General features: G+C 38.0%; 2 protein-coding genes across 2 annotated transcripts; both read left to right on the top strand.

Annotated features, from left to right (window-relative positions):
- The first annotated feature begins 1,307 nt into the window (after nt 1-1,307).
- On the top strand, nt 1,308-3,588 carry LOC149018906 (protein neprosin-like). Its single transcript, XM_089154008.1, has 4 exons — nt 1,308-1,520; nt 1,762-1,917; nt 2,152-2,295; nt 3,214-3,588. The coding sequence occupies exons 1-4, from the start codon at nt 1,308-1,310 to the stop codon at nt 3,586-3,588; spliced, it is 888 nt and encodes a 295-aa protein (XP_089010134.1).
- Nucleotides 3,589-12,684: 9,096 nt separating this feature from the next.
- LOC149018905 (protein neprosin-like) lies at nt 12,685-16,787 on the top strand. The gene is made up of 6 exons (XM_089154007.1): nt 12,685-12,858; nt 13,752-13,838; nt 15,201-15,428; nt 15,670-15,825; nt 16,059-16,202; nt 16,413-16,787. The coding sequence occupies exons 1-6, from the start codon at nt 12,685-12,687 to the stop codon at nt 16,785-16,787; spliced, it is 1,164 nt and encodes a 387-aa protein (XP_089010133.1).
- Nucleotides 16,788-18,318: the final 1,531 nt, after the last annotated feature.

Raw genomic sequence — 18,318 nt, 5'->3', positions numbered from 1 at the left:
AAGAAGGTGGAGTTTCAAGGCATTATATTTATTACTTCTACTACTTCATAGATATGAAAGGGGACACAAATGTGAATGCTCGTATAGCCATGTATGAAATCTGTAATCTAGTTTTATATAATATTATTAACTTTTAGAATGTATTATTTGTAACTATAGGCCGAGAATGGGGACATCTTTGATTGTGTGATGGTAGATAAACAACTTGCCTTTGAACATCCTGCTCTTGAGAACCATACAATTCAGGTAAGATGTTCAACTTTTTCATTTTAAAATTCTAGTATCAAGAACTTATCTTTAAAATTCTCGGCGAAGGATAGAGTTCTCTGTCTAACTGCTGACATATGTAGCGGTACCTCCACTTACAGGAAGAGATGAATTTCAATTTCTTTGTTTCATGAGAGCATTACACTATTCAAGAAAGTAAGAAATTTTGTGTCTCCCACCTCTCCTTGAAGCTGGGGTACCCAATAAGATATCCTAGGGTATTCATCCAAAAAAAAAAAAAAAGAGGCTGGTCCCTATGCATGCATTGGAGGTGCACTTCAAATTTGTTCTCTGTTCGGGGAGCACATATCGGTCTGTTGACTTTTCTTTACTAACATAAAAGGTATAAGATCCACTGAATATTAATAAACTAATTTAAAAATGGGACTCCAGTGAGTTTCACATGAGCTCCACTTCTATTCTGTGGTAGAGAAGCTTAAGGGAGCAATATGTGTTCCCCCCCCCCCCCCCCTTTCCCACAAAGAGGTGATCCGAACTCTTGGATGTGTGCATGGACTACAAGCACTTGAATACTCATTATGTTTCAACATTTTAAGTGGATCCACAAAAGTTATCACTACATTGAAATGGGTTTTGTTCGCACATGTGTGGATATCGTCTATGCAGAACTTAAATATGGACATATGTTTATAATAAATCTAACTGTTGGAAAAAAGGGTAGTCTTGTAAATTTACGTGATATGTTCTACAGGTTGTTGAATTTGCAACTTCAACTCCTTTCGACTTATTTGATTAACTCACATAGCCTTCAGTCTTCATTCTACACAAAGATCGATTAGTGGAAAAACTCTGATCATAGCCCTAACACCCTAAAGGTTCCTTTCCCTCTTTAGCTAAAACCACCTCCCTCATTCTTCACATGATGTACGTGGCTTTATCTGAGACCTCTTTGCTTCAGTATAAGAGGCAGTCACCACCATGTCAGAAACACGGCCACTATTTGTTTTAACCCGAGTAGAATTAAATTCTAGCAAATTACATATATATAATGAGTGTGAATTTTGTACTCAACTATACAGATGAAACCAACTTATATCCCAGAGGAGATGAAGGACAACGATGGTTCAAATCAGAGTCATGCATTTATAGGCCTTAAAGATGGAGGATGCCCAGTTGGAACAGTTCCTGTCCGAAGGCTCCAAATTGATGACATTTTAAGATACAAGTCACTTCCATCTCGATCTTTCAGAGGGAAATACAACATAAAGGCACAAGACCTTTCTGAACATCTGGTGAGTATAATACATTGAAATGGAAATATATTTTCCATATGAATGCATGAACTACTAATGATTTATAAAAAAATACCTTTATCTTCATTTTCAGAAAAACTTTTTACATTAGTAGGGTTATTATATTTCAATCTCACTTCATCATGGATTAAAAGGAAGTGAATAGAGATTCGTGCGGTTTAACAGAAAACCTCTCTCAATCTCATGATAAATATTTAAGTGAATAAATTTTCTTTTCTAGTGGGCGGTGGTACAATCGCGTGGAGATTATTTTGGAACCAGAGCAATGCTTAACATATGGAATCCAAAAGTGAACAGCCATGATCAATTTAGCCTTTCTCAGCTTTGGATTGTCCATGAGGGGAGCACTACTGAAACCATCGAAGCTGGATGGACTGTAAGTATTTCTCATAAGAACATCTCAAATATTCAATTTCACATATAGTTGATGAAGCCATCTTCAATAATTTCTCTCAGGTATATCCCGATGAATATCAAACCTACCAAACTAGGTTCTTTACATATTGGACGGTAAGCTTCTTTCACCAAACTCTCTATCATATTATGTGAATTTTAAAATTATTTACATTACTAACTTAATATAATTATTTGTTCTTGTCATGATCACCAGAATGATAATTATGGCAAAAGCGGGTGCTACAATGCTGTATGTGCTGGTTTTGTGCAAGTGAACCATAAAGTACCACTTGATGCTACGTTAAAAGCATCTACTCTTAATGGACAACAATTTTACATAAATGTCGCAATCACCAAGGTATACACTCTTCTTGGTGTTGTATAGTATTTCACTACTTAACATTTGGAAATCATTAGAAAATCATGAGTGATTAGTTCAATTCATTTCATGGAGGACCATATATTGATTTTAAAAGCCACAATTTTTTGTATGATTTTAGCGCATCATATTGGTTTGAGTATTCGTCACTTGCAAGTCAATAAGGTATTATATTAGCATAGAACGGCTCCTATATGGTAAAGCTATCCTTGATTTCTCTTTAAAGAAGAAGAAAGATCCTTTGTTGTTTTATCCCTTGTCCCTAGCTATCAGCAACGAATTGAGGTAGACCAATACCAAATTGTTATACTATGAGCCGTATGATGCTATGGTGGCACCTAAAATCAAGCTACCCTTTCTGTGTTTTAGATTGAAATTGTTCAAATTATATGATGGTCTGGTACTTATATTATATGGATTAACAATGTACTGTCATGTCATATAATGTGAAGTCACTGGAGAAAATCATTGAAAAGTTGAGGAAAGCTAGATTTATTTATGAAAAACAGCTAGTAATCCAACGCAAATTCATTTACTTCCCACCCCTGTGGAGAATAGAAATTTTTACCCATAGATGCTTTCATCTGTTCTCCCATAGGCCCATATTCTCATGCTAGCAGAAAGGTGGCAGAGCAACATTAGGGTCAGGAGAGCTAATTTTTCTTTTCTTTTTAAATTTCCATTTTCGCTCTTTTTATTTTTTATTATTATTTTTTAAATTTTAAATTTTTTATATGGAAAATTCAATGTGTTTTGTGTAAAATATTGATACTTGAGCCCTCCAGATGTTAGATTTTGGCTCTGTCCTTGGAGGGCACTCTACCTTTTAAGGATCCGTTTTCTTTAAACTTAATTTCACTTGTGTTGGTACTAATGAATGCTTTAATTTGATTATAGGACTCAAAAACCCTGAATTGGTGGCTATATATTGATGGAGTACAAATCGGCTATTGGCCAAAGGATTTGTACAATGGTTTATCTAGTGGTGCAGCAACTAGGGTTGATTGGGGAGGTGAGGTTCTTAATTCAAACCGAAATAGCCAGCCATGGCCTTCAATGGGTAGCGGTCATTTTCCTGTCAAAACCAATTTCAAAGGCCAAAGTTGTTCCACTTCTGGAATACAAGTTCTCAATAAAGGATCTCAATGGAATGACTATGGTGCTACTGCGGCTACTTCAACTAAATCTAATTGTTTTCAGATAATTGATGGCGGAAAACAAGCTCAGTGGGGAAGCGTTATCACCTTTGGTGGACCAGGTGGGAAATGTTAATAGTATATAAATTGAAGGCAACTAATTGCTAACAATTATGTATTGTAATCCTTGTACCAAAATTGCAGTAAATAAAAGTTACATGGAACCATTTGTTTCGATTCTAATTTTTATTTCATTGGAAGATGAGTGATAATTTCATGCACAATACAATTGTTTTGTGCATAGAAGCAAGAAAATAGATCCTTTTCTGTTAAATCATTTTTATTAAAAGGCGAAAAGAAAAATTACAAACATACAATCAAAGAGCCATCCCTCAAACCCAAAAACATCAGTTGCCCCCAAATACACCCAACTTCACTGGATCCAACTTACATAATCATAGATAATGAATCAAAATCTGAAACGAGAACGACCAAAAACCTCTAAATCAAGTTTACTCCTTATCAATATTGTCCAGGGTATATTAACAGCTGAAGAACCCCGTCTCCCCGCCCGATTTGCCAAGAAATCAATCGCATGATTGTTTTCCCTATAACAATGCGACATCAGGGCCTAGCAAGAAAAAATCAACATCTCTCCACCGCTGCAAGAAAAACCATAGAATCTTCCTTTGCTGAATTAAAACCACAACTGCCACTGAATCGCATTTTATCCATAAATGTTGAATATCTAACTTCACTGCCCATCGCATTTTATCCATAAATGTTGAATATCTAACTTCACTGCCCACTCTATAGCCTGCATCAGGGCCTCCATTTCAGCCTCAAAATTAGTTTTTATCCCTAAATAGGTGCCGAAATTTAACAAAACAGCTGATGATTCATCCCTAAAAAACCATCTGCACTAGCCATACCGGGATGATGCCAGGGGGAAGATCCGGCAACTGGAGCGAGTTGTTGGAAAGTCAGGGGCCAAAGGATCTGAAACGTTACCCTAAAGGCAAGCTGTCGTTCCTTTGCCTGAATCCCTTCCAACTGATGTTCGCAGAGCCTGTGTCTTCAAGTATTTACACAGTAAGCCCTTTGTTGATATGATGAATGCTTATAGCTTGCAGGCGTACTGGGATGGTGAGAACGAAGTATGGGAATCAATATTAAGGAAGGATCCATTTTGATACGACTCCCTACAGTGTTGTTTGCCATCCTGAAGTATTTACCAACCTGGGTATTCCTCCTCCTGACTGGACCAAAGATAAGATTGATTCTCCACCTTCCGATCCAGATATTATGTCAATTATGACGAGCTCGTCTTGAATGCAAGTTTGGTCGAGGACCATACTTCTCCTGGACAAGCTGGACAAAGAGTATGAAATTGCGGAGGATCTTATGCATACCGAAACATTTTTTGTAATCCTCATTTCTCCTCTTCTTTTCCTTGAATCTACACCAATGGTTGACTCATATGTTTGTTCTAGCAAAGTTGTGTCGAACTTGTATAACTTCTTAACAGTCACCGATGACGACTTTCTTTTTTGACCAAAGATTGTATCTAGCTCTTGTAATTGTTTTGATACTGGCCTCTTTCGATCTTTTGAAGAAATAAGAAATTAACTTCATCGTGAACTTTGCTAGCCCCTTGAATCGCTATTGAATTAGGTCTTAATTGTTTGAAACAATGCCTTTACTTAAAGATTTCCGAAGAAATACATTAAGTCTGAGAAGGAACTCACTCGGGTTTTAAACCGATGCCTTTACTTAAGGATTTTCGGAGAAATACAATAAGTTTGAGAAGGAACTCACTCGGGTTTTAAACCGATGCCTTTACTTAAGGATTTCCGGAGAAATACAATAAGTCTGAGAAGGAACTCACTCGGGTTTTAAACCGATGCCTTTACTTAAGGATTTTCGGAGAAATACAATAAGTCTGAGAATGAACTCACTCGGGTTTTAAACCGATGCCTTTACTTAAGGATTATTCGAAAATTCAATAAGTCTTGAAGGAACTTACTCGGGTTTCAAACCGTCGCCTTGTAAAAGGAACTCACTCGGATTTTCATCCGATGCCTCGACTTAAGAAGATCCGAAAAATTTCCATAAGTGTTGAAGGACCCACACGAATTTTCATCCGATGCCTTATAGTTGGATCTTGTTCTTGAATGTGGTGTATGATGCCCCCCAATCAAAAGATAATTTGTTGAAAGCCAAAAATTGCATTGATTGAGTTGAAAATGTTTACATCGCGAACAAAATTGAAATCATCATCAAGGATAAAACCTTTTGAGATGCCTGGCATTCCACGACCGATCCAACTCTTTCTGGGTGTTGATGTTCTTCAGCCTGTAAGCTCCTGAACCAACTGGTTTTATAACCATATAAGGTCCTTCCCAGGAAGGGTCCAGTTTTCTTTGGTGACGCGGGTCGGAAGCTAAGGTGTTTCTCAACACCAAATCTCCGGCTAAGAACCTACGATTCTTCACTCGAGTATTATAATGAGACGCTATCCTTCTTTGATAATGTTGAGTTCGTGCTATTGCCTTTGCCCGAACTTCGTCCAACAGATCAAGACTATCAAGCAATCCTTGTTCATTTGCTTTTTCCTCGAACTCACGATCCCGTAATGTCCCCGCCATTATCTCCACTGGTGCCAATGCTTTTGATCCATATGCCAACCTGAATGGAGTTTCTCCTGTGGGTGTTCGAACCATAGTTCTAAAGGCCCACAGTACATTATGGAGTTCTTCGACCCAAGAAGCTTTGTCAGCTTCGAGTCTTCTCATTATTCCTTCCAGTAGCGTCCGGTTAGTAACCTCTACCTGTCCATTGCTCTGGGGGTATGCCACTGAAGACATACGATGCTCGATCATATATGTTCCGCAAAATTGCTCAAATTGCAGACAGTCGAACTGAGTACCATGGTCAGTGACGATAATCTTTGGAATCCCAAAGCGATATATGATTGAGTCAAGCACGAATTTCTCCACTTTTTTCTCAGTAATTGCTGCCAGTGCACTGGCTTCAACCCATTTCGTGAAGTAATCAATTGCTACTATCAGATATTCCCGTCCGTCTGACGCCTTGGTGAATTTGCCCATGATATCAATTCCCCACATCGCAAAGGGAATGGGAGCTAGAATTGAAGTCATGGTTTCAGCCGGGCGCTTTGATACTGTAGCATGAATTTGACAGTTACCACACCGACGAACATATTCCATAGCAGCCTCTTGGACCTTAGGCCAATATAACCTAAGTCTTAGAATTTTGTGAGCCAGGGCTCGTCCACCCATGTGAGCTCCACAAATTCCTTCATGAACCTTAGCCAAAGCTGATTTTGCTCCTTCGGGGCCTATACATCTCATAAGGGTTCCAGAATAAGATCTTTTGTATAGTCTCCCATTCTGAATGACAAATCTAGCTGATCGTATCTTGATCAACTTTGCCTCTTGCGGATCCTCAGGTAATTTGTCATCTCTCAGATACTCGATTATCGGATCCATCCAGCAACGCTCTGCTTCAATATAAGAAATTTCTTTCTCATGATAACTTGGGAAAGTTATCTCTTCAATATAGACCGAAGGGTCTAGATTCTTTTCTTGGCATTGGCTAGTTGGGATAGCTCATCTGCCACTGAATTTTCATTCCTCGAAATCTGAGATATCTTCAAATTCCAAAATTGGTTTTGAAATGCCTGCACTATCTCTCGATTTTTGCAAGCGTGGTTCTTTAATACCATACTCCCCCTGGACTTGGTTGACTATAAGTTGAGAGTCACTATAAATAGTAACATCTGCAATAGACAATGCTTTTGACAACCGAAGTCCAGCTATCAGAGCTTCATATTCTGCTTCGTTATTACTTGCTTCAAATGCAAATCTCAAAGCATATCGAATAATAAATCATGTTGGACTTTTTAATAAAATTCCAGCTCCTGCTCCATCTTTATTACTCGAACCATCCACATATACCTCCCAAGTGGTTGGCATAATGGGATCCTCGATGGTGGATTCCACTGGTGTAGTAGTTTCTACTACAAAATCGACTAATGCCTGAGCCTTGATTGCAGTTCTAGGCTTAAAGCTCACTTGGAACTCGCTGAGTTCAACTGACCAGGACACCATCCTTCCAGACAAATCAGGTTTATTAAGAACTTTACTAAGAGGAAAAGTTGTAAATACCTCAATTGGATGAGCCTGAAAATATGGCCTTAGCTTCCTGGCGGCCATCATGAGAGCCAGAGCCTGCTTCTCAATCTGCGAATATCTTGTCTCCGCATCTAGTAACACGTGGCTTACATTGTAAATCGGCCAATGTTTTTTATCTTTTTCACGAACAAGTACTGCACTGACCTCTGAAAGGGACGTCGCTAGATATAGCTGTAAAATTTCCCCCTTCTCTGGTATGGACAAGATCGGTGGTTGTCCAAGTGCTTCTTTTAACTCCTCAAAAGCTTTTTGGCACTCTTCGGTCCATTTTGCTTCCTTGCTGCCCTTCAAGTATTTGAGTGCCTTGAAGAAAGGCAAACATTTTTCTCCAGACTTGGAGATGAATCGATTCAAAGCAGCAACTCTCCCTGTTAAACACTGCACATCACGAACAGTTTTGGGAGCCTCCATATCAACCAGAGCTTGTATTTTGGCAGGATTAGCCTCAATTCCTCTCTGTGATACCATGAAGCCCAAAAATTTGCCCGAGGAGACTCCAAAGGCACACTTTTCTAGGTTCAGCTTCATTTGATACTTTCACAGTCCTGAGAATACCTCAGTCAAATCTGCAATATGATTTGCTTTTGTAAAGCTTTTCACTAGCATGTCGTCAACATAAGCTTCAACATTCTTTCCTATCAGCTCTTTGAAAATCTTGTTGACGGCCCTCTGATATGTTGCTCCTGCGTTCTTCAGGCCAAAAGGCATGACCTTATAATAATAGCTTTCACGATCAGTCATGAAAGCTGTAAATTTCTCATCCTCCTTATTCATAAGGATCTGATTGTACCCTGAGTAGGCATCCATGAAACATAAAGTTTCATATCCTGCAGTCGCATCTATCAAGAGGTCAATCCGAGGCAACGGATAGCAATCTTTAAGGCAAGCCTTGTTAAGATCTGTGTAGTCTATACACATCCTCCACTTCCCATTCGCCTTTTTTACCATTACCACGTTGGCCAACCAAGTTGGGCATTCAATTGGTTCTATGAAACCAGAATTCTTGAGTTTTTCAACTTCGCTACGAACGGCTTCATACTTTTCAATGGAGAAATTTCTCCTTTTCTGTATCACTGGTTTCACCTTAGGATCTATCCAGAGTTTATGCTCTACAACAGCCCGATCGATTTCTGGCATATCTTCAGCAGACCATGCAAATACGTCTTTATTCTGTTGAAAAAATAACTTCAACTTATCTTTAAATTCCTCCAGCTGTTCAGACCCGATATAAGTAATCTTTTTCTCATCCTCGGTACACAGCTGGATTTGTTCCAGCTTCTCCACTGGTTCGGGTCTTTGCATCTCTGCTTCTTCCCGATCGTCTCGAACTTCTATAGGTAGGGCAGTTACCTTCCTCATGCCCTCCTTGTCTTTTAAATAGGCAACGTAACATTGCCGAGAGATCCTCTGGTCAGAGGAGACTTGACCAATTCCCATATCAGTCGGGAATTTTATCTTCAGGTGTTTTGTCGAAACAATAGCACCTATCTTGGATAAAGATGGTCGCCCGAGGATAATATTATAAGCTGGCAATTCCCGAACCACCAAAAAATTGATCCGGACCGTTGCTTCCTTAAGAAAACTTCCAATAGATAAGTCCAACTGGACCGATCCTTCCCCCACCGCAAATGACCCTGCAAAACCATATAGATGTGTGAATGAAGGTTTCATCAAGTCCTGATCCACCTTCAATTTTTGATACACTTCATAAGAAATTAGGTCAGCTGCAGACCCTGTATCAACCAAAACTCTATGCACTTCCCGACGTGCAATCTCTACCTTGATGACTATGGCATCATCATGAGGTAAACAAACGTCTCTTTCGTCCTCCTCGCTAAAGGTGATAGAATCTTCACCATTCAACATTTTTCGCTTCTGCGTCTCTCCGGTTCCAACAAATTTGGATTTTGTTTTCAAACTCCGGAGTGATTCGGGCTCTGGTCCCCCGAAGATGGTAAGGATCGGTGACCGAGTAGCTTCAATCACTTCCTTGCCCTTCTTAGACTTCGGGGCCTCCCTTGATTGTTCTGAACTAACCAAACGATCCCTTTTAGGAGCAGCCGCGCATGGCTCACGTGGCTCCTCCCTCCTTCTGCTAACAAAACAGGACAAATGTCCCTGAGATATTAATCTCTCAATATATGCTTTCAGATGACGACAGTCATTTGTATAATGACCATAGTCCTTGTGGAATCGGCAATACTTTTCTCGATCCTACTGCTCTCCGGGTTTCAAAAGAATTTTAGGCGGCCACTTCAAGATATTTTTTCTTTTGATGATATTTAAAATATCAGCCCGAGGAACATTCAATGGAGTATACTCACTTTTACCGGGAGACCTTTGGCGCCAAGCCTGAGATTTTCCAACCCGATCACGGACATTTTTCTTTGGCTTCTCGCTTCGCTCAGAGCCTTCATTTCCTTATTGGAGACTTTATTATCTCCTTGGCGCGCGTCTAGAATCTCCATGACTTCAGCCTGCTTCTGGCATCTCTGTACCAACTCAGCATAAGTCGCAGGCATATCCTGTAGTAATAACTCCAGGAGTTTCCGATTAGTGAGTCTCGTGAATAGAGCAGTTTTGGCTACTTGCTCATCCAAATTTTCTATCTCCATCGTTACTTTGTTGAATCTTTTCAGAAACTCTCTAATTGATTCGTTCTTTCCTTGTCTGACAGTAAACAAGGTTTCTTCCGTTTTCTTGACCTGTATTCCACTCTGGAATCGCCCTATGAACTTGCGCGCCAATTCATCAAAGTTTACGATCCTTCTAGAGGGGAGGTTTGAAAACCACTTTTGTGCTGCTCCAGTTAGAGATGAACCAAAAACCCTGCACAAAATTTCATCGAATTACACCGAAATCGCCATGGTCTGTTGGTAATAGCCAATGTGAGCTGTTGGATCTCCGGAGCCATCGAATGTAGAAAAGGTAGGCAAACGGAAGTTATGGGGAAACTGATATCCCGCAATTGGCTCGGCAAAGGGGGTCTTCCGAATGACTGAGTAAATATCCTCAGCTATCCTGCCCTTAACCAACTGCCCTAATTTCTCATTGATGTTGGCCAATTCCTGACAAATCTGGGTCGGGTGATCTTCAGCAATATGATCACGACCTCGATTAACACGATCATCCCGTGCTATCCGATCATCACGAACAGCCCGTCCTTCCCGAACATTCCGCTAGTCGCGAACTGCTCAATCATTGCGAACGGTTCTTCTGACAGTTGGTGAGTGAGTTCTTACCCCTGTATCCAACCTTGTATTTGAATCAGTTGTACTCTCTTGCGGTCTGTTGAACCGATCGTCTCGCCTAGGTTGATCGTCAATCCTCCTAGGTCCTCGGTCTCCTTCCCGAAAATTCTGACCGATATTCCGGTCTTCAGCCAATCTTTGATCACGTGGTAACGCACGTCTCCCTGAATCGCGTTGATCAGGTTCTTGTGGTAAAACCACTCGTCTGGTGAGCAGGCGGAGTGCTTGGCTCACCTCCAAAAGTTGAATCTTTACCTGATCTAATTGATCTTGGAATGTATCAGGAGGATCACGTCCTCTCTGACCACCATCTACCTCGATAGGATTTTGGCTTCCCTGGGGAATATCTGGATTATTCGCTCCAGGGATCTGAACACCGGAATTGCGCTGTGCAGCGGCTGCTGCGGCTGCTGATCTAGTCACCATGGCTTTTCAAATTGTTTCCCACAGACGGCGCCAAATGATGCGTCCAAAATCTGCTCAGCCCTTAGATCTCCTCGTGATGACCTGCAAAACGAAAGCGTCAGATGTGGCCCGACCGCGGGGGTCTGGAGTCCACCTCCGAAGGCTAAGTCAGTTGATGAACTTAATCACAAACGGCTCTGCTAGAAGCACAAAGCTAAGGAATAAAGAACTGGAAAAGGTGATCTAGATCGTAAGCCGCTGATAGTTTAAGTCTATCAGTATGTATCTGAACCTGAGTCTCAGATTGTGTGTTTTCGATCCCCTCACCTCGTATGGTAGTGAGGTTTATATAGATTGTACCTTCGAATCTCCTTCGTTGGATGCACTTGAGCCTTCTTGGGGTAGTCGTTGGATCTTAACAGTTAGATCCGTTGAGCAATAGACTTCTACTAGTTTGGACTAGTAGAGGACTCCTGAGATAACCCTGTAGGTTATGTGATGATTATCCCTTCGATAATGATTAGCCGCAGCCGTCAATTCGAGTATGCCATCATTAGGGTAATTACCCTAATCCATAAGTAGGATTAGGGCGTGCTTGTAGCTAAATAAGTTTTCTTCCTCAGCAAGCCATCTTCTGGATCTGGTTCACTTGGGAGCGAGTCGGTTCCCTCCGTCTCGACCTGGGTCGAGGGTCGAACCAGGTATGAACCCGATTTGATCATAATTTCTCCGTATCAGGGAGGTAGTCCGATTGATATTTTGATTGGTTTCAGGGTGGCACTAATACAAGGAGGAGACTCAAGGGGGTGTCACTCAAACTTCCTTAACTTGTAACATTACATCTTTAGCTCAAAGGCTCACTAATGATGAGTTGTCGAATATAGAACTCTTCCTCATATAAAGGCAATTGTATATGATAAAATTTAATTATATAGTTTACAATAAACCACTGCCAAATATTTATATTTCCTCACACATAGTAATTGTGTCACCATATTATCATTTTTCCCGACGATTTTCTACGAAGCATTGCTATATATAATTTTTGTAACCGGCGAGAAAAAAGCGTTGTCAAATATGACTTTTCTTTTAGTGTCTTAACCGTGTGTTCCTAAAAAAATTGCTTTTAATAATTTACTTATACCTTATTTGTCCAGAAGTAAGGTTAGAAAAAACTAGAACCGTGGTGATGCTGGCATAGAAAATAAGCATAACAAACATACTACAAATAGTAACTTAGGTTCATTCCAATGGAAGAGAAATTGACATATCAACATACTATTTTCGCATAAATTTTTTTCTTATATAAAACTTACTCTTGGATTTGGAGTAGTGAACCATATTAGTCATATGGCTAAGATGACTTCTCGAAGTGTTTTTGGCATAAAAGCTATCGTACTTTTGTGGGTGACAATCTTTTCTATTTGGAGCACTATTAGTATCACAGAAGGAAGACAAATATCAAAAGAAGATTACTTGGAAGCAAAACGATTATTAAAGCATTTACATCGACCCAGCGTTAAGAGCGTTCAGGTACAATCTAGAGGGTATTTTTTTCGTGAGAACATGAAACTAGTTAGATTGTAAGATAGTAAAAAGATTTTACGACATTGGTAAAGGTAAATTATGCTTTATATTACAAGCTGGAATGTTTTTATAAAGATTTATCGAATCTTGATATGAATTACTACGGATATAAAGAATATGTTTTATAATTACAAACTGCCATTTTTTTAAGAAATTTTTGTTTTTGGTGAAATTCATTATATATTATATAGTTCACTAATGACATTGGCAACTGTTTGGTAGTAATTTATCCTTTTAGAATTTTTTTGCTGCCAACTGAACACATAAAATTATCACGAGTCAAATTTAAGCTCAATACTTTCTTTTTCTTCAATTAATTATTATTTTTTTTTATTATTACTTTTTTTTTTAGTGAAATGTGGTTTGTTTGGCCTAAGTTACATACATCTTGATTACATCCTCGAAAATTCCTTTATCCATCAAAGCTTTTCCTTTGGCTTCAAGAAGATTTGGACATTCCTCTCGTAATTTTTTTAGTGTGTAAACTTTTTTTTAAGGTTCCATAATCACGAATTAATAAATTTGATAACTCTGTTGACATACGGTCTCTCAATATTATATATGGTCCTTGTGTTGATCTCAAATATAATAAAAAGAAATAATGATTATTAAAAAATAAAAAATAAAAACAAACATTTTAAAGCAAGGGGCAACTAATTTCATACATGGCTGTCCAATGTTAGAAGGTGGAGTTTCAAGGCGTTATATTTATTACTTCTACTACTTCATAGATATGAAATGGGACACAAATATGAATGCTCGTATAGCCGTGTATGAAATCTATAATCTAGTTTTATATAATATTATTAACTTTTAGAATGTATTATTTGTTCCTATAGGCCGAGAATGGGGACATCTTTGATTGTGTGATGGTAGATAAACAACTTGCCTTTGATCATCCTGCTCTTGAGAACCATACAATTCAGGTAAGATGTTCAACTTTTTCATTTTAAAATTCCAGTATCAACAATTTATCTTTAAAATTCTCTACGAAGGATAGAGTTCTTTGTCTAACTACTGAAATATGTAGCGGTACCTCCACTTACGGGAAGAGATGAATTCCAATTTCATTGTTTCATGAGAGCATTACGCTATATAAGAAAGTAAGAAATTTTGTGTCTCCCACCTCTCCTTGAAGCTTGGGTACCAAATAAGATATCCTAAGGTATTCACCAAAAAAATAAATAAAAATAAATAAAAATAAATAAATAAAAGAGGCTGGTCCCTATGCATGCATTGGAGGTGCACTTCAAATTAGTTCCCTGTTGGGGGAGCACATATCGGTCTGTTGACTTTTCTTTACTAACCTAAAAAGGTATGAGATCCACTGAATATTAAAAAAATAATTTAAAAATGGGACTCTAGTGAGTTTCACATGGGCTCCACTTCTATTCTGTGGTAGAGAAGCTTAAGGAGAGCAATATATGTTCCCCCCCCCCCCCAAATAAGATATCCTAGGGTATTCATCCAAAAAAAAAAAAAAAGAAGAGATATCCTAAGGCTGGTCCCTATGCATGCATTGGAGGTGCACTTCAAATTAGTTCTCTGTTCGGGGAGCACATATCGGTCTGTTGACTTTTCTTTACTAACATAAAAGGTATGAGATCCACTGAATATTAATAAAATAATTCAAAAATGGGACTCCAGTGAGTTTCACATGAGCTCCACTTCTATTCTGTGGTAGAGAAGCTTAAGGGAGCAATATGTGTTCCCCCCCCCCCCTCTCCCACAAAGAGGTGATCCGAACTCTTGGATGTGTGCATGGAATACAAGCACTTAAATACTCATTATGTTTCAACACTTTAAGTGGATCCACAAAAGTTGTCACTACATTGAAAAGGGTTTTGTTCGCGCATGTGTGGATATCATCTATGCAGAGCTTAAATATGGACACATGTTTCTAATAAATCTAACCTTTGGAAAAAAGAGTAGTCTGGTAAATTTACATGATATGTTCTACAGGTTGTTGAATTTACAACTTCAAATCCTTTTGACTTATTTGATTAACTCACATAGCCTTCAGTCTTCATTCTACACAAATCGATTAGTGGAAAAACTCTGATCGCAGCCCTAACACCCTCAAGGTTCCTTTCCCTCTTTAGCTAAAACCGCCTCCCTCATTCTTCACATGATGTACATGGCTTTATCTGAGACCTCTTTGCTTCAATATAAGAGGCAGTCACCACCATGTGAGAAGCACAGCCACTACTTGTTTTAACCTGAGTAGAATTAAATTCTAGCAAATTACATATATATAATGAGTGTGAATTTTGTACTCAACTATACAGATGAAACCAACTTATATCCCAGAGGAGATGAAGGACAACGATGGTTCAAATCAGAGTCATGCAGTTATAGGCCTTAAAGATGGAGGATGCCCAGTTGGAACAGTTCCTGTCCGAAGGCTCCAAATTGATGACATTTTAAGATACAAGTCACTTCCATCTCGATCACTTCCATCTCGATCTTTCAGAGGGAAGTACAGCATAAAGGCAGAAGACCTTTCTGAACATCTGGTGAGTATAATACATTGAAATGGAGATATATTTTCCATAGGAATGCATGAACTACTCATGATTAAAAAAAAAATACCTTATTTTCATTTTCAGAAAAACTTTGTACAATAGTAGGGTTATTATCTTTCAATCCTCACGTCATCATGGATTAAAAGGAAGTGAATAGAGATTCTTGCGGTTTAACAGAACACCTCTCTCACTCTCATGATAAATATTTAAGTGAATAACTTTTCTTTTCTAGTGGGCGACGGTAGAATCTCGTGGAGATTATTTTGGAACCAGAGCAACGCTTAACATATGGAATCCAAAAGTGAACAGTCATGATCAATTTAGTCTTTCTCAGCTTTGGATTGCCAATGAGGGGAGCACTACTGAAACCATCGAAGCTGGATGGACTGTAAGTATTTCTCATAAGAACATCCAAAATATTCCATTTAACATATAGTTGACGAAGCCATCTTCAATAATTTCTCTCAGGTATATCCCGATGAATATCAAACCTACCAAACTAGGTTCTTTACATATTGGACGGTAAGCTTCTTTCACCAAACTCTATCATATTATGTGAATTTTAAAATTATTTACATTACTATACTTATTATAATTATTTGTTCTTGTCATGATCACCAGAATGATAATTATGGCAAAAGCGGGTGCTACAATGCTGTATGTCCTGGTTTTGTGCAAGTGAACCATAAAGTACCACTTGATGCTACGTTAAAAGCATCTACTCTTAATGGACAGCAATTTTACGTGAATGTCGCAGTCGCCAAGGTATACATCTTCTTGGTGTTGTATAGAGTTTCACTACTTAACATTTGGAAATCATGAGTGATTAGTTCATTTGAAGGAGGACCATATATTGATTTCAGCAGCCACACTTTTTTCTATGCTTTTAGCGCATCATATTGGTTTGAGTATTCGTCACTTGCAAATCAATAAGGTATTATATTGGCACTAATGAATGCTTTAATTTGATCACAGGACTCAAAAACCCAGAATTGGTGGCTATCTATTGATGGAGTACAAATCGGCTATTGGCCAAAGGATTTGTACAAAGGTTTATCTAGTGGTGCAGCAACTGAGGTTGATTGGGGAGGTGAGGTTCTTAATTCAAACCGAAATAGCCAGCCATGGCCTCCGATGGGGAGTGGTCAATTTCCTGTTACAACCAATTTCAAAGGCCAAAGTTGTTCCACTTCTGGAATACAAGTTCTCGGTAAAGGATCTCAATGGAATGACTATGGTGCTGCTGTGGCTTCTTCAACTAAATCTAATTGTTTTAAGATAATTGATGGCGGAAAACAAGCTCAGTGGGGAAGAGTTATCACCTTTGGTGGACCTGGTGGGACATGCTAATAGTATATAAATTGAAAGGCAACAAATTGCCAACAATTAAGTCTTGTAATCCTTGCACCAACATTGCAGCAAATAAAAGTTACATAGAACCATTTGTTTCGATTCTAATTTTTAATTCGTTGGAAGATGAGTGATAATTTCATGCACAATACAATTGTTTTGTGCATAGAAGCAAGAAAATATATCATTTTCTGTTAACTAGCAGGAGATTTTACGTTCAGATGCACATATCTAAATTTAGAAAAGTAATTTTATTCTTATGAACAAATAAAATTAATCATCCTAATTAAGAGTATATTTTTAAATATATAATTTGTATATGTTTTTTGAGTGTGGGGAGATAGAGAGAGGGGAAAAACATGTTAGCATTTACCAATTGCTGCCAAGAACATGCTTAAAAGATGTAGATTTTAAAATTTCAAAGAAAACTCAATTTTGGTTTCTACCAACCCTATATCAGTTAGAAGCTAAGCTCAAAGCTTAATTTTAGTTTGGGTTGATCTTTACCAGGAGAAAGAAAAGAAAAAAACAAAAGAGTTGAATGGTATAATATAATTGCAACTTTCTTAAAACCCAATCTTCGAAACCAAGTATGTACTTATATTAACAGCTTTTCAAGTGAAATTGCAGTTAGCTTTACTTATTTACATGTGATAAGGAGAGAATAATATGTACAACAGTTTACTTAAATCGCAACATACGTTATTTTTTTTTTAAACACAACTCTAGGAGTGTGAGCATGATCTTTTAAGTAATTTTTTTTTCGTTTGATCTTCAAATCTAAACCAAAGAAACAAACAAAGAAGCTCCATATATGGTAACTGCCTTCATTTGTCCAGAAGCAAATTCCTTCCCCAAACAAATTGGAGGGTTGGCCTGTAAACGCAAGAGAAAATGAACATCTTACATTCTTACTTAATAGTTATCTTACTTGCAATATTGAATGCATTTAAAAAAAAAAAAAAAAAAAAAAAAAAATTTTAAAAAAAAAAAAAATTGCCGGGAAAAACAAAAAAAACCCAAACAATTTTTTGTGTTGGTGTTGTTTCTAGCGGTAGATTTTGCTGAACCAATATAGTAGGAATTTCAATTTTGGAAAATGCCACTCCAATGATCCCTAGCTTAAACCAAAGTTAACAAAGATGCCGAGATGAAACGAAAAAGTAAGCACCAACCTAACATGAAAAAGAATGAAAGATTGAGAAACACTATCAAAGATACTAACAACACTATAATTCATAACATTCAAGGGAACTATAGACTTTAATATTGTAACACCCAACATGGGAGCTTGGCATTGTATGAATCAATATTACCATAACCGAACTATATGGAATTTCAATTTATTTGCTATCATCCTTGAACTACGTTCCGTTTTCCTTCTTTCTTTTTTTCTTTTTTTTTTTCCTTCTTTTTTTTTTCTTTTTTTTTTTTTGGTTTTTTTTTTTTTTTTTTTCTTGTTTTGTTTTTTTTTTTTTTTTTTTCTTTTTTTTTTTTTTTTTTTTCTTTCTTTGGTTGCTTTGTTTTGTTG

This window comes from Hakea prostrata, chromosome 4 (assembly GCF_041222555.1).
Source record: "Hakea prostrata isolate BN-2017 chromosome 4, UWA_Hpros_2, whole genome shotgun sequence".
Lineage (NCBI taxonomy): Eukaryota > Viridiplantae > Streptophyta > Magnoliopsida > Proteales > Proteaceae > Hakea > Hakea prostrata.
This window is presented reverse-complemented; position numbering and strand designations above follow the sequence as displayed.